Genomic DNA, 24400 nt, shown 5'->3' with positions numbered 1-24400 from the left:
ATAACAGATATATATCATCATAGGGGTGTTTGAGATCATCACTGAATTATTAATCAACAATAAAAGTATAACAAAAGGTGCTGAAAAAAAACAATAGATCCATCCAAGCAAAATGTTCCTAAACGGGAATGTTTTACCTTCATGGCGTGCACCACGGCCTCAGGCTTCTGGACGCAGGACAGGTAGCCAGTGGCAGGAGATGATTCACTGGTTGGTAGGCGGTTTGTACCCTTGTAGGAAGGAAACAAAAAGAAAATGTTGTTTGTCACAGTAAACAGTAAAGAGTACCAGGGAAGATGTGCATGAAGTGGTGAGCAGTGATAAAAGTTAAAAGTCAGGTCCAAATCTTAAACATGTGGAGGATGTGCTCCGCAGCCTTATCACATCTGCTGCCACAGACTTTAAGCCTGCAGTCCACTTCACCGAGACACTGCACTGTGATGGAAAAGGTTTGCCACGCTCTCCGCACCTGCGCTTCTTGGACTCAAAAGATGGATTTCTTAAGAATGTCATCCCCTTCAAATTAACTCAAATCACCCCTCTTCCCCTTCTGTTTGTCCTTTTTTTAATTATTATTATTTTTAACTTTCGTCAAGCAATCCGTTCCCGGACATGCTACCTGCTCGGGGTGATTTAATGTGGTGTGATGGGAGCAGTCAGCCAGGAAGAGAATCGGGGTGTCTGCTTGACTCATCTCACCCCCCCCTGGTTAGTTCCAGACAGTGGCTCCCTGTTTAAGGGACACACAGATCTCTGGGGCACACAATGGCACTATTCAGTGTGACCTGGCATCAGAAGCCTGCATTAGACACAGCTCTGTGGCTCTGTTAGCTCGGGCTCCGTTCATACCACTGATGTGTTTGTCAGCTCCGTCCTCATTCACCGGCTCTGTTTGGGTGCCAGAACGAGCCTGTATAATCTGATGGCACACAGATACGAGAATAATCCCAACTTTAGCCCCAAAAACTGTCCAAGAGGTCACATCAGACACTGGTTTCTGTAAGTGGTCCACAAGGTCACGGCCTGACACCTGCTCACCCACAACTAGTAAGGTGTTATTTTTTCTCCTTTCTGTAGTGCGCTGTGAAAGGCTTCTAGAGTAAAATAGCTAATTAACTTAATTATCTTGTAATGATGACTTAAATAACTTGAGCTAACGCCGTAAAAATAAACTTCTAAACGTGTCTTCTCTTGGTTCCTGTGCAAAAAACGCTTCTTTTTTTTCCTCTCCTTTCTTTTTGGACTTTAAAGTCACCTACAGCTAAATCCTCTCCGACACCAATCCCTTTTGATGGTCTTTGTTACAGTCTTCATTTGAAATGTGTAAACCTCTCCCGCTCGCTCTACAGCCAGGCTTTCCCAGTTTGTTTTTCAACCGGCGAAGAAAAGGATCTGGACAGTCCAAAGACGCGGCCAGCTCCCGGCAATGTTTACTGCTTACATAAATGTATATTTGGGGAGGTTTTCCTGCATAAACAGGCCAGGAAACAGGAAGGGGAACACAAACACTGTCAGAATCGGCGGTGTGGAGTTGGGAGTTCAGAAGATCAGAACAGACTGTTAAGTGTTTGTGTGAACCGCGGAGGCTGGCCTCTTTCTTTCTCTGTGCATCTTCTCTTCTCTCCCCTCATTTTCGATCTGAGGCTCTCACACGTGCTCACTGACCTGAAACTGTTTGAACGAGACAAAGGACTGAACTCAGTAAAAAAAGGATGAGCTGATAGACTGGGAGGGGTACACGAACTCCAGTCCTCTGAGCTTCTGTTGTTGCCTTCTTTAACCCGCATATTTGTCATCTTTCTTTAACTTTCCTCTTTCAAACTTGGGCTTAATTGGGGTCGAAGCAATAAATCCTCTCATGATCGTTATGAGCTCCCGTTCGAAAAAGTGCCAACTTTTCTCACAAAATAACGACTTTTCCCAGCATAACGACTATTAAAGCAACAGTTCAAATCTTTTGAAGTGGGTTCCTGTAACCCCGCCCCCACCGGGTGTAAACTGAATTGTAAATTTAAAAGTAGGTTGTTTGAAATTTGCATTTTGCAGTTCTGAACCAAAGGACATCAGTACATCCACACCGAGGCTGTCATCAAACCATGATATAGATTTTTGTTTTCTCCAACACCCCGAAGATTTAGTCCTCTGTGCCGTGGTGCAGCGCCGCTCTAACTCTTCATGGGGCAGTCAAAAAACAATTACCAAGCCTTTCCTCCCCAGACACTGTCAGGGTCAGAGGTGGAGGTGGATTGGAGAGGATTATTACTTTCAAGGTGGGATTCAGTTTGAACAAGCTCCAGAGAAGCAGAAAGGAGCTGAAATAACAGGATCTGAGATAAAGAGAAGAGAGTTCTACAGCCATATAAAACTTCTTTGTTTATCTTCTAGTTTGTCTCATCCACCTTTATTTTCTTCCTTTCTGAGCGCTTGTGTTCTTCCCGTCACGTAGAAGACAGCAGCGTAGGTGTAATTGAAGAGTCTGTCGTGAAGTGAATTAAAGCTAACCTGACTCGATTTCGCCATGGAGGCACCAGCGCAGTCCTCCCTACAATTAGATGTGTACGAAATTAAACCCTGCCCCCAACACCGAACCACATCTGCTAAGGCAGCGCGATGGTGACGACCTATTGTCTGAGCAGTTAAATGTGTGAGTGGCTTCGCCCTCGCTACGTGTCACTGGGAGTGTTTGAGAGAGGTTCACGGGTGCGTGCTCACCATGTGCATGGCTTCCTGGCGCTGGGGCAGCGAGGACAGCTGGGACTCTGAGTGGTACAGAGTCATTCCCTTCCTCAGGGCACGGAGGTCACCTGGGTTGCACTGCTGGATACACGTGGGCACAAAGAGAAATAGGACTTCAATGTCACGTCGCCTCCAAATTTCCAAAGGAGTTGCCCTTGCTGCACATAAATTGATTGCAATAATTAGTCTTTAAACAGAGTACAAACATACAAGCAGGAAGCAGGGAGGTGAATGGCGTTGATAAAAGTTCACTGAAGTGAATTTGCAAAATTTACATAATCAAACCCAACTCAAAAACCAATCAATTTCCCTCTATATGCGTTCAAATTATCCTCCTGGTACTTCAGTTTCCTCCCACAGACCAAAAACATGCACATTAGATTTATTGGTAACTCTAAAAGTCCCTAGGTGTGAATGGTTGTTTGTCTCGTTTGTCTCTATGTGTCCCTGTGATGGACTTGCAACCTGTCCAGGGTGTCCCCCGTCTCTCGCGCAGTGACTGCTGGAGATAGGCACCAGCTCCCCGTGACCCGGAAAGGAAAAAGTAAAATAAAGTGGATGGATGGATGTGTTCAAATTGGCATCCTAAATGAGACTCTGCTTCAGTTAATAAAGCTGGATCTTACTGGGCTGCTGGCAGCTAGCTGATAAAAATACATTTCTACACTTGTTTACGTTTTCCATTCATTCTGGTAAACTATACCTCCAGTACGGGTCTCACAACCTGTTACTGTGTATTATTGTCAACAGAAAGGGTTCATTAACGTCTCTGGTTCTGCACCTGATCTCTCATCGTCACTTCCACATCACTGCTTGTGCTGCTCTCCGCATAAAATTGCATTTCATTGCGCTTTGTGCATCACTTTGTGCCATCACTGAGGGCCATCACGCAGCACAGAGCTCCTAAGGTTTTGTGCTCATTAGCAGCCAAAGACTACCCGCTCCTGCGAGCTGCAACCAGCCGAGCTTCACTCTGTAGGCAAGAACACAGCAACGCCATGGTTCCTTTGTGACATTTCTCATATCACGCATGAGTGTTTGCTCTGTGTGAGGCGCGGCGTTTAAACACACGTGATGCCTGGGAGCTCTCTCAGGCTATAAATAAGCCAGCGTGTGTTTCTGTGAAAGCTCGGACATTGTGCTGTGCTGTCTGTCTGTGTATTATCTCCCTCTGACTCATACAGTCAGGTGCGCGCTCGCATACGTTTTCCAAAGCCCAAAGACACAATCAGCATTTCCCTTGTCCTCTCTGTCCTCTGATATCCACCCTCCCCGTCTCTCCACCACCTCCGCATCCTGCTGGTCTTCCTCTAACCTTTTCCAATCCTTCCCTCGGCACGTCCTGATCCATCTTTTGGGTTTCCATATTTATGCCCTCAGTTCTTTACTTCTGTAAACACCTCCAGGCTCTGTGTCAAGAAGCTCTAAATGTCAAATCTGAAGTAGTGACAAACACACTAAAATTAGACCAACGCTTCAAAAAAAGTAAGAGATTTCTTCCAGAATCAGTTCCGTTTTCCCTTTTAAAACAAAACCCGCACACATCTCTAACTTTACTCCCAATTTGACCTTGACCACTGAGACCAACAAAGCTATCTGTTTGCTCGACAGCCGAGGACAACTAAAACTCAGGGTCCTCTGTCCATTTATCCATCACAGTGCTCTTCGGGGTGACAAGAAGAAGCTGGGGACGTGATGCATCGTTTTCCTTTGAGTTATGAGAGGCAGGGTTGCTGCTGCCCTGTTAGAAGGGTAGGAAGGATGGCGGTGTGCACTGTGTGAGCCATAATTCAATGAATACAATAAAAAAAAAAAGTTTAATCCGAGTCATTTGCACATGGGTAAAATAGGAGTCTGCCTGTTTTTTTAATATTGTACATAAATAAGATTCTGGCAAACCTGTTTTGTCCTTACTGATCGTGAATCAGAGGAGCATATATGACAATGTGAAACATGGCTGCTCTCCCCTTTTAAAACCCACGGTTGGCTGGTCACGTAGGCCTTTTGTCATCGCTTCATCACACCATCGAGCCACGAGCCCGCTGACCTTTTCACACCTCAACCATTAGATGTCTGTCACTGCGTCTGTTGGCAGCTCAGAGGCATAACAGCAGCTGGTTGCCTTCAGCCCTCCATTCATAAATCACACCAAGACAGTGAGAAGGTGCCTCTAAGCTGATTGAGGTCTTTAGCTTAAAGAGCCAACTTATAGTAACTTAATATAAAAAAAAAAAAAAATTCCCTTCTCACCCTCCGCGGGTGGTCTTTGTTTCATCCTCTGAGCTCGGGTCCTCTACCAGAGGCCTGGGAGCTTGAGGGTTCTGCGCAGTATCTTGGCTGTGCCTAGAACTGCACATTTCTGGACTGAGATGTCTGATGTTGTTCCTGGGATCTGTTGTAGCCACTGCTCCAGTTTGGGGGTGACTGCCCCTAGGGCCCCGATGACCACAGGCACCACTGTGGTCTTTACCTTTCAGCCATGAGACTTTTAGATGGTACTTCATTCAGTCGTTGTAATTGGCATCGGGGTTGTCTACTACAAATTCAGACATATATATATATATAAATATATATATATGTCTGAATTTGTAATATTAGTCTATAAACTTAGAATGTAGATTTTTTTTTCTTATTTTATCTATTGGAAGTAGTATAGTAAAACAATTGAGACAAACTTTCACTGACGCTTCTGAAAGCTGATAGCTGGGTTTATATGGAGCTTACACAAGCCATGCCTCAATCCGTGGTTCTTTAGTCTATCTACTTTCTTAGGCCATGAATTAAACATGTTGTCAGTGAATAAGCTGTAAGCCATTAGGCTCTATCACTCTAAACCACAGGACTCTACCACTGCCCACTCTTACAAATGGATTCAGGTTAAGCGGCTGTTGGAAGAAGTGCTATCTGAATGGGCTATTTAAGTCATTAAATTTTCAAAGTCCCACTGAGCTTTCACTTGTTAGCAAGCATGTGGCAGCAAGTGCGAAGTAAAAGTGTGTTGCACTGATCTTTTATTTTTAGTTACACCTGTTTTTTTCCAGGCCTTTGGTAATGTGCAGCATGAAACTTCCTCTCTATTCCCATCGGTGCAGCAGAAATTCCTCCACCGAGCCGATCTCGAGGCTCAACAGTCCCGCCATAAGAGGCTATTGTTTCTTTTCAGCTGCACACAAGTTTCACTGGTCTGGTTTCATAATACGGGAAGTTAGGCAATATGTCCACAGAGGCAACTAATCCATTGTTAGAAATCCACCTGCAAGTCTCCAAGAGGAAGGTTACATAAGAATCAAGTCCTGTAACTCTTGTTTGTCCTGTTTTCAAAGAAATATCCTGCCATTAGTGACATTGACGTAGAATATTTAACTTTACACTGACATTTTTTTGATTCTTCCTTCACACTTACACACCAGTTGGCAGCCATGCATTATGGATGCCCGGATCTACCTGTGTTGCCCCCATATGTTAAATTATTCAGCCCACCAGACGTTTTGACAAGCAAGAACAAGAGTGTGCCGTTTATGCACCAAAGCACAATGTAGCATCCATTCACCTGGGATACCCTGGACCAATGCAATGCAGGTCCAAGGACAGATAAAAAGTTTTTTCAAGCCAAGAAAGGCCACATATACAAAGCAGCTGTGGGATTCATTAGCCCAGCATGCTGGCAGCATGTGAAGGGAACAGGACACAGAAGCAACAACTCTACAAGGAAATGTAATTCAAGTTTGCTCCTAAGACTTCTAGAATTTTACAAAATGTCATTTAAATTCTGCAGTGTCTGAAGATGCATTTTTCTGCGGTGGAACACTGAAGCTCTGTACAGTAATCTGATGTCTGTATGTTTAATATGAAACACAAAACACAGATATAACTTGTCTGACTCAATTCTAAGTACAGCATGAAGGTTTTGTCCAATATACTGTAATCAGGGTGTCCTCTAAGAAAGGACAAACTGCAATCGATGAATGCAAAGAAAGATCTAAGGTAATTTCATTTGTCAGGCATCACTAACATTTTATTCTGTACTATATATATGGAAACTAAATTACATCTGTACAGTTATTCTATAATTTAAATAAACTTAAATTATGTTTGAATATGATTCAAAGACTATAAACTTTTCCTAACAGCTTTTCTAAAGCCTACTGATCAACATACTTTTAGATTAAATCGCAAATATGCAGCATTTGTGTGAAAAGATGTGGTTTTATTGAAGTCTGTGTTGGATTTTTCTTGCTCATTAAGCTTTTGAACACGTTTTGCTATACTGAAACAATTAAATACCTGAAATTAAGCAAAAAAATAACCATGTAAGTGATTGTAAATAAGGTGGTTAGTATAATTTTTTACAGAGATAAGCCAGCTGTTTCCAGTTTTTACATTAAGGCTGCAACAACTGTCATAGGGTGTAATTTTTAATCCTCTGTCCAACCATAGAATCTGAAACTTTTGGTCCCAAAAAACTTTTTACAAAGAATTAAAATGGTCTTTAAAATTGTCGGCTGTCTGCATGTTCACAAAAAGTCTTAAAAACTTGAAAATATTTGACAGATTAGTCCCTTGATGACTGGAGAGGGAAGAAGAACTACCGTTTCCAACTCGGTACTTTAGGTGTGTGGGATTTATTTTGTGATCCTAAAATATTCCTGCAGAGTGCAGCTTGTCTGTCATTCCACAGCACTCAAAAAGTTCTGCAAAGATAAGGTGATCTATAACAGTTCCTGTGGCGCTGAAGGGCTGAGGCACACACACAGAAGTGAAGTGAAAGTCAAAAAGAGAAAGAGCACATCAGGTGAAACCTCTCACCATCTGGCAGCCCGCCACCTTTTTACAACTTAGTGCTGAGGAGTGGCTGCTTTTATTTGCACTTTCAAATAAATATACCGTTAAATCATTAAATCTTTACTTTCTCTTCTTTGTTCTTTGGTTTTTAAGAGCTTTGCTCACACATTGGCTGTTTTTTGTTTAAAAAACAAACAAACAAATGCTTTTTGTTCTCTTCTGGTCATTTATAGGCTGCCATCACTTAATCAGCTGTGACAACAGCCCTATTAATGGCTTCACACGCCAACTAAGCTCTGTGACTACCTCTGTTGGCTGCTCAGAGGAATATTGGAGGTGGATCAACTTTGACCCCTCATCCTGTCCTGGTACTTCCTTCTCAAATTAGGATAAAGACATATCAAGTAGGAATGGGCAATGATTTTTTAAATATCTGAATGTTGTTAAAGTACACAAATTTATGCGACTAGCCTTTTGATAAGCAGCTGTTTTTTTTTCACTGGCACCAGGTACTAACTTGTTGCTTACAACAATACCACAAAGTGATGGTAATGTAGCAAGTTGTACAAAAACGGAAATTACAGCCAGAACATATGTGGACTATCAGAATTAGCAAAAGCATACGTGTCCCTGCAACCTCTGTCCCTTCAGAGAGGACTTTCAGCGGCAGGACTTGCAGTAGACAGTACTCACCGCAAGTCTTCACGCCAACCAATTTTGGACAAAAATATGAGACAGGCAATGGTCCTAAATCATAAAACGGTTGCTAAAATTAGCTCCTATTAAGATAAACGTGTTAAATTAATGTTCTGGTGTTTTTCAGCGGCATAGGAAACAATTTAATGTTGTGCTAACACGAGCTATAATAATTAGGACTGCTTTAGTACAGACACACTGTGGGACAATGCAAGAATAGCTGTCCCTCAGTCTTTTTCTCTGTGTGCTTAAAGGGTTGGGGTGGACGCTTTTGATATTAGCAATAGCTGAATAATTGTCAGGTGGCTGGAAAAGTACTTTTGCTTGAAATTCCAAAGATCAACGTTGACTTGAGAGGTTATGATTGAAAGCGCCTACGGATTCCAACGGTTCATTTTTCCTGCTTCCTCAACCACCACAGATGGCCACATTTGGGTTTTGTATTTCCAACAAGTCACAACAATTCCTGCCACGCTCCGTGAAGTAAACCAGTTTTCTGAGTTCTATTCGAGATTGAAGACTGATCCTTCCAGGCAGAATAACAAGATGCCGTGACTGCTTGATGAATCACAAACATCCAGCTGCACATTTTGCATATCTCAAATGCAAATTGAAGCAAGTTTTTGGTATATTTTGTTGAGTAAATCTGTTGATTTGCAAGGTAGTGTGTTCTAAGTCTGCATCTCCTAATGACTCATCTTGATAAGGGATAGACGCTTTCTGCCGTCTTATCTGCCTTTGTGGTGGAAAGAACTTGATCTAGAACAGATCAAGTCACTGTCATGATAGGAGGGACCTGATCTTTGGAGCTTGGTGGGAAAAAAAACTGATAAGAGAACAGATAAAAAGTTTGTTTCACAACAGAAGAGTTGTAAATGTTGTCATTCATAGGACCTGCAGTTCTTTAAATCTTAACACAGATTGATTATTAAACCCTTCAATTAAAAAAAGTTACATTAAATTGTACAACTGTTGCTTTGACTGTGTCCATCATGTTATAAGAGAAAGCGTCAAGCTCAAAGCTGGGAAATTGTCCACCACCAGACAGTTAAAGAGAATGAAAGAGAAGAGGAGTCAACATAGAGTGACATTTCAGAAAGTTACCTTTTTCGTCTGTAATTGTGATAAGCTATAGCGGTTATAAGCCTAGGGAGAGAAATGGTGGAAAGATTCATCATTATTATTTATATTGCTTTTCTATTTTGGTGTTTCTTTATTTGGCAATTGGAAGTCATTATTATCAGCAACAGAAACACGTTAAAGTTCCAAATACTTTGCCCTTAGTCACAAATATCCAACCCTAAAATCTGCATCACTTCTGTGACAATCAGGCCCTGTTTGCATGTTATCGCTCTCCTGTAAACGGAGATTTTCCGATGCTGATTTGGGAAAAGTTACATGTTTACTCTGTAATCCTGTGCTCGTAGGTTGGTATTTCAACGACACACTCCAGCATGAAAGCCGTTGTGTCCAAAAGGGTGACTACACGGACGTTTGTTTGGACCGACAGTGAGGTTGGATTGCTGCTAACTGCTGAAAAGGGTGAACGGCACAAACAGCGCTCAGTTATCCACCATTGTTACTGTCGTTGATCTACTCGTGCAAGCGCAGAATAAATAAATGTTGACTGCAGCCGTCTTGTAGTGGGCACGTGCAGTTTCACTTTGACACCGGGCCTCTCCAAAAACCTCTATTCGGAGACCTGGGTTCAAAAGGTTTCGGTGTCAGAGAATCGGATCGCAGTTGTCGTGTACACGAATGGAGGAATCGAAGCAACAAAAAACGGTGTTATATAAACAGGGCCTGGTTCACGTTATTCCTCTCATTTGAGACAATATGTAGCATTTAGGAGCTAATTATGAGGATCATTTCACACCACTGACTCCAGCCTACACTCCTACGTATGAATCTGTTGGGAAAGAAGTGGTGAAAGAGGACTCTCAAGTGAAGAAAAGCCTCAAGTGAAAAACCTCTGAGGCTGTTAAAAATCTGTGTCCCAACATCATAAAACCCTTTAAATTAACAAAAGAATGCATCTTTACAGGAGTTCTACCAAGACATAAGGATTCGGCTTTAATGTGTTGAAAATTTTAACCCCTTTATGTGGATAACTGGTGAACACGCACTCCTGCAGACTGACATGTGACCTCCTGGTGAACTACACTAAAAATTCCTCCCCTCCCTTCCACACCCCCCACCTCCTACACTCCAACTTGCGAGAAGTCACTATGAGGTCAACTTCAGGGAAGAATTTTTGTTTTGTTTTGGGGTTTTTTTTTAAACTCGGTTGCTGTCACTTAATGCTTTTCCTCCTTTTTCCGCCCTCCTCTCATCTTTCTTCCGCTCCCCCAGCTCGCCTGTGGGGTGAACAACTCTGCTTGGAAGTGAAGATTACTGACTCCCTATGAATTAAACATGAATAAACATATTCTCTGACTAACGAGCGGCCTGACGCGAAGGAACGGCTTCACAGAGGCGAACCCTTCGAGTCATCACAGCTGCCGATCACAAGGGCTTTTGGGAGGAGTTGCAGGGGTTTTAGTGAAGTTCAGAGACGCCTGAGCTCTGACAAGAGAAAGACCGAGAGTGGCGGACACTGAGCATGTGCAGTGTTCGGGCCTCACCTGAGAGAGGAGCTTGTTGTTATCGTCCTCCAGTATCCGCACCTTGGTCTCCAGCTGCCGGATGTAGTTGGAGGAGGGATCTGGAGGAGAAAACAGGGGAGGAGAGGTGATTAGCATTTCAAAAGACCTCAAGTGAGAAAAAGGCAGGCAGGGTCAATGAGGCAGAAGGACCATATAGGATTCCAAAAGCCGTCGTGCAAATACAAAACGAAAATCTTTGCAGAGGAGCACTCCACAAATATGGATTTTTACATCGAGGTTTGGTCTGATATGGAATTAAATGGAGTTACATGTACAAGAGAAGTGTGATCTTTTAAACTGAGTTGACTGGTTTTTCTTAAATGAAAACAATACAGATGCTTTTTTTGCGTTGAACTTGAAAGAGGCTTCAAACTCATCAATAAATTTGTGACAGGTTCCTGTGACCAAACCTGACAAGATGCTTGTGTTTGCTCTGCTGTCAAACTTTTTGTGAAGCCAAAAAAACCCCCAAACATGTCCATATTTTTAAACATAACAAAAGTGCTGCAAATCCTCATGTGTTTGAAAGTCTAAAAACAACATACATTTATTGCTCATAAGTGGTAGTTGGGGTTCTGTGAAAAAAATTCGGAACAATAATTTCTTTTGTGTTAAAGAGAGCTCTTTAAACGACCTCGGTGGGAGAAACAGTGTAATTCTGGCTGACTGATGAGTTAATGGCTGGTCTATCCACGACCAGGACCAAAACAAACTGCTTAAACACAAAAATTTGGTACCAATTTAGGAGAAGATTTATAAACCATTACACTGCTGTTGTTTTATACTACATGGTTATTTATTTAAGATCTTATGGTTATTTGCAAGCAGAAATAGCAGAGGCAGCTAGCTGTAGCATCTTTAAGCAGGAATATTATAACATTTCTGGTGACATGTAACAAGTAATGTGAAACTGGCAGCAATGTAAAGGGCCTAAAAAGGATTGTTGTTGGATTTGCATCCAACAACAATCCAATTTGGTCTTGGTCTCAGTCAAATCCGTGGTTAACTCGGGTAACTAGTCATTAGCTAATTTGATACTTTCTGCATCAAATGTAATTGTCATGTTTGTAATCTTTCACAGAGTCACAGTCATAAAATCTGAACTTTAACTGTTTATGTTCCCACCTAACAATTGACTAACTGATCATTTAAGCTCTAAATTTCAGCCTTTTTGGACAAAATTTGAGCTACTTCCATCTTAACTTTCCACATTTCTTTTTTGTTTTATACAAACTCAAACATTTCCCAGACAAGCAGCTTGTTAGACATATATTTATTAAAACTCACGTTTAGCCGGAGTCCTAAACTCCTCGTTTCATTTTTCTGTATCAAACCTAACTGTCACATTTAAGGTTCGTGACAGACCGTCTGAGAAGTAGTGCTCGACTTCTTCGCAGAGTTTCCCACAGCCACCCTGATAGTAACGCAGCGCTCTGCGCATCAGGTTTGGAGTTCAAACCAGGGACATGAGCTGCAGTTTGACTCAGTGGGTGGCACAGAGCCTGTTATCTAAAGAGACATGTTTAGTTTAGACATCAAAGCAGACAGGAGCACACCACTGCACATGCAACTTTATTTCCTTTTGTTTTCTAGGTGGCGCTGCAGCAAGAGGGGAGCCTTTGATAGGGAGGTATAACAAAGCAATAAAATGCTAAAAATAAAATGCTACAGTAGCGTTTAAAGATGTTTCTGCCATTGGTGAGGAAACACCGTTTATTCTTAAATGATGTTTACTAAATTACCCAGCTTGTAACATTCCCTTTGTGTACTTAACTAGGGGGCGCTACTGTACAAAAACCTATCATCGGTATGTCTTTAGCTTTACATTAGAGCACACTATGTACTGCTGTGAAACAGACATCAATAAAGATGACTCAATGCATGATGGCTTAAAGTCTTAAAACAGATTAAATAAAGAGGTTTCTACGTTCTTAATGAATAAAAAAAACTTAACAAGCACAATGGATTCAAAACAAGGACAAAAATCCCAGACAATAGTTCCGGCCACGCACATTTATGTTGAGCCCCCTGACTTTTTAGGAGAGCCGGTGCAGATAGCACCTTTCAGCCCATGGCTGGACAGCTAGAGGAGCAGGTTGGAGTGGCCAGAGCTGGTAATCCTCTCTAACTGCCTTGTGACCCTCTAATCCTCATTCATCTGCTGGCCTGACCTGCAGCCAAATCTCAAGCCGATTAGGACGAAGGTTCCTCAGCTTTTAGTCATCACCAGCACACTAAAACAACAAAGAAAGGCGACTCCAAAAGAGATGATAAACAGGGAGTTTTAAATGCTTTTTTCCCCTTGTCCTCCGTGGCGTGTTTGATCGCATACAGTGGTAAAGATCTAATTCTCAGTGATTCTCAGTTAAGGCATGCAACCAAATCTAGTTATTTATGTGTTTTTATTTGCTTTGAGACACTAAGAAATAATCTAATATGAAGAATTCTGTAAACATGAGTAGCCTTTTTAAATCCCACAGCTCTCTCTCTCCCTCTCTCTCTCAGTGCCACTCCCCTAAACATAAGCCTTTGATTGTGTTACAGATGGCTAAATCTCAGAGAGCATAACTTCAATCAGCGTTACACGTGATGCTGTGGATGGTTGGCACAGCACTGTCATCTCGCAGCAATAAGGATCCTGATTTAACCTTTGGCTCAAGCATTCAGTAATCAGATGTTTATCTTTAAAGTGCAGCATTCACGAATTCAAATAGATTGCGCTTGTTTTTTTGGATGAGGAAAATAAAAAAAATCCACATTTAAACTCAGGGTTAAGACATTCTTCGGTGTTATGAATGTCACAGCAGGAGCCGAGACTCGTTCCTTAACCAAAAACGTGATAACTGAGAAAAAAGTTGATCAAAATAGGGTTTGTATGACTTGATTTTTGAGACTGAAGTTGTTTTCAGACAGCAGAAATCTGCTTTAGAACTAGCCTTTTAATTAGCCGTTAGCCTGATTGTCCAGGGAGAACTTCTCTCTGATTTTTTGGAGATTGCTCTGAGTGCTTTGTAGGGTAAGATACTTACTACTTATAACAGCTCCACAAAAGCCCATTAAAATAAAAACTAGCATTCCTTGAAGGAATTCATATGGGCTGGCACCTTTATGCCAAAGTTTTAAACAAAGATCTTGTGTGATCTGTTCAGAGTTAATCAGTTGTAAATGTCACCACCATCCTGTGATTACTTTCTGAGAGATTCATTAAAATCCATCCAGTGGTTAGTTAAATATTTTGCTAACAAAGAGACATGGCTGACTAGAACAATTAATGCCAAAGTAAATGGTTATTGATTGGAGTATGTGTTGGGGAAGACTTAGCTACAACCACACCAAGATTTAGCTAAATATCTGTAGACTTGACTGGGTTATAGCCATTGTTTTGTCTTAGCTTATAGTGATTGGTTGTGGTGGCCATGTTGAATCAGCAGGGCTCTAGAGTGCTACCAATTTGGTCGCAAATGCAACCTGATTGTTTTCTAGAAAAAAAATTCCGGTCGCACCGGTGCAACCGGTCGTTCTTGGAGGCGGGGGAGAGATCTGGGGGCCACTGACACAAAAATTCTCCATGTGGTTTTACCAAGACACCCTAAGCCCATGTCATGGTCTAAACCAATCAGAGATAGTGAAGGGGTGGCCCCCACCTCTGATTGGCCGAGGTCCAGCTATAGCAGAGAGTGGATGTGGCGCGGTGAGAAGGGAAAATGAAAAGAACAACTGACGACTTCTTCGTCAAGTCAAGGCCATCTACCTCCCAGGGTATGCCACGCCCTGATGCGGAAACGGCATCAGAAAACGATCCAAATACGTTTGGCTCTGAGCCCGCAGAAAGTAAAACAGGGAAAGTATATACGTTTCGAAGACAGTGGCTGGACCAGTTTCCCTGGCTAAGATGCAGCAAAGCTGATAATATGATGCACTGCATTTACTGCAAAGAGTGTGGGAAGGCCATGGCTGGCAGTCGTGCATTTGTGACCGGTTCAAATCCATTCAGAATTGAAAACGCCAACATTTAGCCCTAAAATCTTCAGTTTGAGATGTTTATAAGATTTCCAGCCCTTAAACATTTGGGCTTATAATTTGGAGATGCTTAAGCCTAAATTTCAGGTCATAGAAGCGCTTTAAAAACTTCTTCAGCAAGTTAAATGTCTGGTATAATTCTGGTTCAAATAAAGAACTTTAGGTTTACTAGATTGTTAATTATTAATTCGTGAGTCAACATTGACTTTATGGACAGTGATTTGAAAACAAAGTGAACCTGTAAAACTGCAATGTTAAAGGCAACGCAGTTCAAAATTTGGATGCTCCTAACTTTTGTACTGGTGCACCTAAGAAAAAAAAGTTAGGCGCAAAAGGTTACTCTAGAGCCCTGATCAGGTAGACCCCAATAGTTACTTGTCTTACTAATTCTAGATGTACATCCAATGATTACAACAGACTAACATCAAATGAACACAATATAACTTGTGCATTGACACAAACAATTACATGGCCGCCTTTAATAGTTGTGGGTGATATATATATATATGTGTATATAAAAATTATTTTTTTCAATCTATCTTATCTTATTGTTTAAAAAAAGCTGTTCTGCTATCTTTCTAGCTTGCTAACTAGCTGTAGGTCCCACCATAGTGTAATCTGTAAACATACAATTGGTAACACAAAATCTAAGTGTGTCACAAACAGTCCTGAGTTGTGCTACAGTGCTTTCCCCGTTAGAGTTGGTTATTTAAGCACTCTCAGTGAAGAAGACACAATGTATGACAGTGAAGAATTAGAACAGTTGTTTCAGCTGGGCTGTGGTACAGAGGTCTATGAAAAATTTATTGATTCTGTCAAATTAAAACTGGTGCATGGCCCAGAGATAATTTGATTATCCATCGTCATCAGTTTCGTTTTGACTGACCCTGTATATTGGAAATACTGGAGAAGACCAATGGATGAATCGTTACGTGGCCTTTAAATACGGTATGTGCAGATAAAAAAAAGCCAGAGAGTCCTTAACACTTCCCAAAAGCACACAGCGAGCCACGGGGAGAATGGAGTCGTCAGACACTCTTTAACTCTGGGCTCCAGAGAATCATCCTGGTGGGAGAAGGGTCAGGCAATTAAACTGTTCCCTGGCTTTTATCTCCTCCATTCCCCGGGCTTCACATCTACTGCTCTTCTGGAGGAAAAGCTACAGATCATGTGGGGATTGCGTTGCAAGATTCAGCTCTGCTTCATTTCCTTTACATGCTACCACCGAGGGAGCTGCTGTTGTTCGTCATGTTTAACCTAAATGCGCTAATATGAGCCATTAAAGGATGAAGTTCAGTGAAATGTATTCAACTCGGCGGTAAGCCATGAACAACGAAAAAGCGAGGAATGCTTGTGTTTAGAGCGGGAGCTATTTTTACCTCTGGAACGTAAGAATGGTTGTGATTTTTAGTGCGAGCACAAGACAAAAGGTGACGCAGAGAGTGGCGCAAGTCCATCCGTCTCTCAGCATGTCACTCTGTATCACGTCACTGCCACTGTGACCCAGTTCCAGCTGCCGCTCCCTCCTCAACTCTGCCCCACTCTCTTATTTCCCTCCATTTTACTACTTCCTTCAAATGAAACAATTCTAAATTTTTGTGGCTTTTCTGTTCAATTTTCAAAAGGTCTAACTTTTTTTTTGTTTGTTTTGATGACTGGCCTGCAGACAAACCATCTGTAGCTGCTTGGTGGTGATGAGTCAAAAAGAAAAACAGCAACGGTGACCTTAGTAAAACTCAAGTTCTAAACACTTGGTGTGACCTTTTCTAAAGGTCTTGACCTCCACCGGGCCTCCTTTGTTTTCTGCTGGGCTCCAAAGCCTCCCATCCCCATCTGTCCATGACAGCTAATCAGCTAATCTTGCTCCTTCTGCACTACACTAAGTTAAAGCCACCCCCCTCCCCCCAGCAAGTTATAGTTCCTCTTTAAATGGGACGTTGTTCTCCACGTTGTTCTCCACCAAAAACACAAAACTGTGGAAAATAGAGCTACTTGCAAAGGTTTACGTTGTATTAAAGAAACTGGACTTGATGCCTTGTGTCTTTTAGACACAAGAAACAGAACATTAGTGGTTTCAGTCAGTCTAAAGTTAGGCAGTCGTTCAGAGGTTTTAATGCCTGTGAAAAATGATGGCGAGAGACAAAATGCATGTGCAGTATTTGACAAGTTTTGATCGTAGATCAAGCAACTCAAGATATCTGATCTGGTTCTCCTAGAGTCAACGTTTCATAGTAACTATCAAACAACAACGTGCCATATTGCTATGGCAATTTGTATAAACATGCTGGGTATGTATAGTGGTTGTGAATAAAAGCAGCCAGAATAAAACTACATCACTTTGCCACATGTTTCAACTCATTGAACTGGCACTGCTACATTAATTTATGTACTGTTCCTTAACCTGGGGACATCATTATAACCGTCACTGCTGGTTGTCACACGAGACACCTCAGCAGCACATCAAACACAACTCTCTAATACTACTAATAATAATATTAAGAAGAAGAAGACAGGTTTTCTGTTATTTGGCTCAGACACTGTGAACAAATGAAAGTGTGGTACAGCTTATTATTGCTAGTAAAACCATAAATCAACAGATCAGAAACTGAAATTACCCACCGGGGCCCGTGTGCTTGTGTCCATAAATGTGAAGATCAGACTTCAGGCGTGTTTAAAGCGGCACGTGCGTGTTACTAGGTCCGACTTAGTCAGAGCGCCATTGCTAAATGTTACGGGAAAGCACCAGGCAGATAAACCAGACAAGGTAATGACATGTTCACTTGTCCTGTTTACTGGAAAGCCGTGCAGATCTGAAAGGATGTCTATGTGCTCTAGCGTCTCAGCCACGACCAGCACTTGGACCACAAAAGTCTAGAAATGATTGCTTTTTTTTGGTAATAGTAATACCACGCACACTGATATTGGAATAACAACAGATTTTTCAGATTCTGTTAACTGAAGTAACACAGTCTAAGACGGTTTTGCTGTAGATGAGCAACTAGCTTCTGTAGTTTCTGCAGCAGAAGGGTCTGGGTTGTAGTTCAGGGTAAAGGTGGGGCTATGACATCATTGTTTTCAAAAGGTTGTGTTCTGGTTGTCTACACAAAAACACAAAAGTGGCATTTCAAGATTTTTTTCACAGTGGAACCTGTGTTAAAAACAGTAATGTTTTGGGTTCCTATAATGCAAAGCTGACACAATTAAAACCATTTGCATATTCACAAAACGCTGTTCCCATGTGGGCGGTTGTCTGACTGGATTAACGACCTAAAACTTAAACTTTTACGCTGCTGTCAATTTTGTGTCACACAGTTAGGCAACTGCTTGTAAAAGTATTCCTTTATTGAGTGCACTCACATTCAAAAAAAACATTTTATCAGCAATAAAAAATGGGTTTATAGGGAAGGAAGAGACATTTTTTACAATTTCATAAATATGACACATCAACTGAGCATAAAATACATAAAGAGTAAAGACCTGTAAACAGACGCATAAAGGGGGCTCTGTAATTTTTTGTCATTTTGTAAAAAGATAGTTCCAACAGCCCTAAAACACTATCTTTAAAACGGCAGTGATGATAGGGGAAAAGTCCATGTTTTGAAGAAAACCTAAAGGTTGTTTGTAATCGGGGCTTTGTGATGAGCACTCGGCTGAATTTCTGCAAGCATACAGTAGGTGGAACAGCGAACCCCCTCCTTCACTCCAGCAGTTTGCCTTTCCATCTCAAGTTCCTCCTCACATCACGTCTTTAGGTCACATGCTTCAGATCCCAGTACGAGACGCTGGGTGGGACCGGGTTTATTGGAGGTCGAAGCAGGTTCCTCTTTCACAAACAAACCAGAGAACCAAGACGGGGAGCCAGGTACGATGCTAGCAGACGTCTGACGAGAATTAGCCTGACAACTGTTAAGACGAATGCGAGCGGACGCGTGCGTGTTGAAATTAGGCAATAATTTGACGCTGAAGAGATGGTTACAAAACATCAAAGTAGCTTTGTTAAAACACTGCTGTTAAAAAAGAAAAAGGGCCGCGCTGTGGAATCCCCTCATGTTTTCAAGCCAGATCCCAGGGCTGTTTAGAAGCCTGCGGTGCGCTGAAATCAGTCGGCTTTTATTATTCCTGGCTCAGCTCCGGCTTTCATCTCCTATTCACAGCTGTATTTTAGTGTTTTAGCACAGAGACATGGATATTCTCAAAGCGATGTGTGTGTGTGTGTGTGTATGCGCGCACTAGGAAGGTGTAGAGCATTTGTAGGATGGGGAGTGCATGTGGGTTGGACTGGTGTCTAAGCTGACAGCGTGAGTTTGTGTAGGAGGGAGGGGAAATGAGCAAGAAGGTTAGTGAGAGAAAGGGGAATTTTAAACCCATCTGTGATTACACTGTATATGTGTGTGTGTGTGTGTGTGTGTGTTTAAGGCAGGACCAGGTTGAATCAATTACATCAAGATGTTGAAGAAAGAGCTGAAACAGTCCAAAGTCTCGACTTTCTCTCTTTTGTTTGCGCCAACACCCAGTTCAAACTTCCATAAAGTCCGACCACAGTGCTTGTACACCGGCCAGCCATCGGACGAAAACAACTAACCAAGAACTTAACGACAGCGTCTCCAAAACAAACAGGATTCATGCTGAGGAGCGCAATTTAAACGAGGCCCTAGTTCAAAACTGAAAAAATAAAATAAATCAAAAACAACGAGAAACAAAAGAAGTGTGGCACCAGCAGCAGCCTCGAGTCGAAAGTGATAAGTGAGAACTTATCAGTAGAAACAAAGCCTGACTTTTGCTTTTTGTTAAATAAACCTATTGTGCTTGTGACTGATCTAATATTTACTTTGTGTAAATGACATATGTTTGAGACACTCTAATCTCACAACACACACACACAAAATTCTAGACCCCCGTTCCACGCTCCGTACCAAAATCTGTACCATTGTTTTTTTTTAAACCAGAACACATCCAGCCCACTGTGTCACATGGAAGCCAAGCGCAAAACCAACCTGGGGCTTGCACCACGAAGCAAGATTTTGGACTATGCTGAACTGAAAAATCAGAGGTTTTGGCATCACAAAGGAGGCTCTCTTTGAGCCTAGCTAGATCACCATGGCAACAGAAGTAGTGAAAAGCAAGCCTTGCCACGCTGTATGGCTCGCGACAGATGCCGGACCGTACGATTCCCTGCTGCAGGAGAATGGCGTGCGTCGCGACCATCCAGCAGAGATTAGTCCGACAATAAATGGAAAACGACATTGGCAATATAAAAAAAGTTACCACTCCCATTATTGGGTTACGACTCCTAAAAAAACAAGAGGAAGGAGGAGGAGGTAAACCAGACACCTGTAGACGGTCTCAGCAACAGTCACATGGCATAAAACTTTCTGACAGTGCTAGTTATTTGTTGTCTTTGGTCGTGGGGGCGATAAATCAGCTGTTGGTAAGCTTATCACACTAGCCGACCAAAGATTGTCTTTCAATTATTTCACAGCGATACAAATTTGCCAAGAACAGCCGGAAAAAATAAAACTACATTGTGCCAACAACTACAAAAGTGACTCAGATTTACAAAAGATAAGGTTTTCAAACCTGTTTGATCAAATAGGATTGAAAATAAACAATAGTCAGGAGGTAGACTGAAACACTGCAAGTTTTCTGCTCGAAAATGCAGAAATTATGTTTTTTTTTTTATCTCATTCTATGACCCAAACAGTCAGTAAACAGATGTTAAATCAATATTTGGCACGTCTGCATGCATGCACTAGGGTGAGTTAGTGCATGCGTCTTCAGCTTGGCTGCGCAGCAATCGGTCAAGGCCGGGGCAAGCTGGCCACAGTGACAGGGAGGAACAAGTTAAGCGGGCAGCACCCATGCTGCATTGATGTGGGGGGGGGTGCTGCAGAACCTGGCAACCCAAGCACGTAAACCACAAGCCCCTGGAAGGGCTTCAAAGGCTCGATTGGCTCATCAGCTGGCAGGGAGCTAACCCCGTCTGACAAGACGTGGCAGCCACTCTGAGGAAGAAAGCACCTCACCTTAACCCGCACTCTTCAGAGTGTGTGTGTGTGTGTGTGTGTAGGAGTGTGTTCTGCAAAGAACAAGGCTTTTTTTTTTTTTTTGCTTCCTGTGTATGGGAACATGCACATCTTCCTCGATGTGCGCCAACAGCCCGGTGTTACTTTCTGCTTGAACAGATGGAGCTCATGCAGAGTGACTAGTGTCAAAGTTAAAGAGTCGAATGGATTACACTTCGAACGGACGGCTCCGAACAACTCAAACGCTGACCTGGTGAAATCCACAAAAAGCGAAGCTGAGGAGCACTTACTAACAACCGGAGGTTTGTGTGGTTTTAACTGAAAAAAAAACACCGAAGGAGATGTTTGCCTTGAGGACTTCAGGCCTTATAAATATTTAATATACTTTGGTGGGTCATATAAAAACCACATCCCTCCGAAGCGCTGTGTGGTCATGCAATAATAATTAAAAAAAACAAACAGAAACAAAACAGCTGATTGGCTGTGGCAGCCCGTTGAACCTCGACCACTTCCAGACAATAAATATGTCAGCTCTGTGCTTTCTGTTGAAGAGTAATAAATAAAGACTAGCTGCGTCTTTGGCTATACCTAATCTACTGAACCAAACAGTGACAAGTAAACAGAAAACACCCCAAGTAGACACATTTCTGAGTCGGTTTGTCAAAAGGAGCACAAGCACTGCAAGTCATTCCAGCCTCAGTCTGGAGAAGCTAACAGCTAGTGCAAACGGGCTCAAGAACAAAGTGGACTGCTGCCATTTTAAAAACTCCAATTTCAAACAGTTCTTGCATCTGCTGCTTCCTAAGCCTCTGCATCGTCATCGGTTTTACATCACTTGCTCATTCTGGCAGAAGTCTGATGATCATCCTTCAGGAAGTGCCTCCGGCTGCACCGAAACTACTACAACTAGCGATTAAACACAAATATTCTAGATAAATATCCACGTAAGACTAAATTGACAGTGATGTAAAGGTTTATAAAACAGCATTCAAATGAGCAACTTTAACATTTTTGTTGTGTTAAGACATCAGCAGTCCACTTAGGACTAGTGGACCATGTTGTTTTCCACAGTTTTTAATATGAAAGTGGTGTAATGTTTCTAACCGGCATCCCATCATTGTGCTGCACTATATACAGCGAGGTGGTGTAAACCAGCATGGTGAATACAAACAATGAAAGACTTTATCTTTGTTTGGCTTCTTTTTTTAAATGATAAAAAAGCATAATACTGTAGTTTTAAAAGCTTGCTTACAATAAACAATACTTCATCTCCTCTCTCACAGCATGAATCAATCTTTTCCCATAAAGCAAAGACAAGTTGACAGGGAATCATTATCGGCCTAATCTAATTACCAGTGATCGTCACATCTTGTTATGCGTGTAACCATGATGTTGTAGCCACCCCAGGCTGCGCACAGGTCAGGCGGTGCTCCACAATCAAACCGGAGCTGGTTGCTGTGAGGACATCGAGGGCCCATTTAAATTGCTCGTGGCCAAGTATCGATTGTCCTGTCAACAACTTCAGCAGCAGAGAGAGAGAATCCCTGTTTATTTACGGGGGCTTCAGCGGTCATTTGCGCACAACTGCGTCCCGCTGCTCTCACACATTTTCTTTCTGGGGAAAGGGAGGCGTCTCGCTCCTGTCTCCTCCTCTCGCCGTCACCGCTCTCGCGGGGTCAGCGGACGTCTCGTCGCACCCGCAGGCCTGCGCGGCGGGCTATAAATACGCCTGTATCTGTGCAAAACCTGCGTGCGTCTGCGCAGCGTGCAAATGCGCACGGCCAGCTGATGTGTCCGTCGAACGACGCGACTTTAAGTTCCGTTCCCGCTGACGTGACCCAGCAACAGCAACCGAGAGTGAGTAATTATAGTTGCTCGAGTACAAAAACCTTCATACAGCCGTGGCTGTTTCGTATATGATCAGGCCACTTGTGAGTGACTCGTCCCACGTGTCCCTAATCTTTTGATTAGGCCTGAAGAGCGGCAATCAGGCAGCCCGTTTGGTTTAATCCCATGAAATCAAAGCTTATATTTGGTCCGTGCTCTTAATTACAGTTCATGTGTGAGTACGGCGGCCATTCACTGCGAGACAAAAACCAAAGGGCTTACTGACATTTGGAGGTGGCTTAGCTGCGGTCTATTGTTCGCCGAAAGGATGTTGTGCTGTAACTTGTGAACTTGCCCATGGAGAGAGCACATTTGCCGTTACTTAGGTGATTATTCCTCTTATCCGTAAGTTGATCTCGAGCCTCTTCTTTTTCCCGGTCAACATATTCCTATTCTGAGAAGCCAGGAAAAGATTCCTACTTCCCAGTTAGCATTAGGCTGTTAACAATAAATACCTCCGGTGACAATGGCGCTTGCCGATTCGACAATAGAATGCTGCATTCCTCTAAATCCGACAGACATTCTCTGCTTGCATGAAACAGAATGGTCAGATTACTTTGTGCCTGCAAAGTCCCTTATGTCTACATACATTTCAGTATCTGACAGTTGTTTATATGGTTTATTTTTGAGGATTATAAACCCTTGTTTGCTTGTTGACTTGAACAATTAAGAAAAAAAAATGATTTAAAAACTAGCATTCCTTGAAGGGATACATATCGCCCACTTTGATTTGGATGTCAAAGTTTTTAACAAAAATCAAATATGATCAGTTTGAGTCCAGAGTATGTGTTGTGGATAACTCTTAGCTACGACCACACCAAATCTTAGCTTGATGTCTGTAAAAATGACCAAATTATATACATTTTTGTGTTTCCTATGGTCAATTAGCCCAGGTAGCCATCTTGAATTAGACTGACTCCAAAGGTTAATCGGTGGCAGATGTATATCCAATGACTACTTTCTGAGAGTTTCATTAAAATGTGCCTGTTAGTTCATGAGATATGTTGCTAACAGACAAACAGGGTTGGCTAACCATTGTTGCCAAGATTTTAAACAGAGATTTCACTCAATCTATTAGTGCTTGGGGTATGTAATGCCACTTACTTTCAGCTACTACCAAATAAAAATCTGAGGTCAATAACTATAAAACTGACTGACTTATAGCCATTTTTGTGTTTGCTAAGTTTGATTGACAGTGGTGGCCATCAAGAATCAGGTTGACTCCAAAAGTTAATCAGTTCTAGATGTACACTCATTAATTGCTTCCTGAGAGTTTTACTGTAGTCAATCCAATAGTTCATGAGATATTTTGATAACAGACAGATATCAACCAGTACCTAAGCATTTTATTTTACATATGGCTTTAAAAACAAAGGAAAAAAAAACAATGTGCAGGTATGTTTCCTGCAAACATTTAGATTTTATCAACACCCCACAAAGGCTTGACAGAGGAGGCTCTTACAAGACGGTTGGCTGTACCTCAACACACGCCACAAAACAACCACACTGTGTAAACAAACACCAGAGGGCATTGTGGGTAGAGAACGTCCTTCCGGAGCCAGCGGCCCTCTTTAACCTCATTCCTCTCCTCGTTACCACGGTTTCGCCACC

The 24400-nt window shown here is 42.2% G+C and overlaps 1 protein-coding gene across 4 annotated transcripts in view; it reads right to left on the bottom strand.

Moving 5' to 3' along the window:
- The window catches only part of ccdc85cb (coiled-coil domain containing 85C, b), a 52656-nt gene that overhangs the window by 5147 nt on the left and 23109 nt on the right, over positions 1 to 24400 (bottom strand). Inside the window, exons 3-6 of one of the 4 annotated variants that reach the window (XM_037981597.1) lie at positions 10839 to 10918; positions 9319 to 9360; positions 2713 to 2817; positions 138 to 230 (exon numbers count right to left, since the gene is read on the bottom strand). In XM_037981597.1, coding sequence (XP_037837525.1) covers positions 138 to 230; positions 2713 to 2817; positions 9319 to 9360; positions 10839 to 10918 — 320 coding nt within the window. The remainder of the gene's footprint in view (positions 1 to 137; positions 231 to 2712; positions 2818 to 9318; positions 9361 to 10838; positions 10919 to 24400) is intronic. The other 3 variants (XM_017409182.2, XM_017409183.2, XM_017409185.2) reach the window with 3 other exon arrangements.

This window comes from Kryptolebias marmoratus, linkage group LG19 (assembly GCF_001649575.2).
Source record: "Kryptolebias marmoratus isolate JLee-2015 linkage group LG19, ASM164957v2, whole genome shotgun sequence".
NCBI lineage: Eukaryota > Metazoa > Chordata > Actinopteri > Cyprinodontiformes > Rivulidae > Kryptolebias > Kryptolebias marmoratus.
The sequence above is the reverse complement of the archived record's forward strand: the minus strand, read 5'-3'. Positions and strand labels throughout refer to the sequence as shown.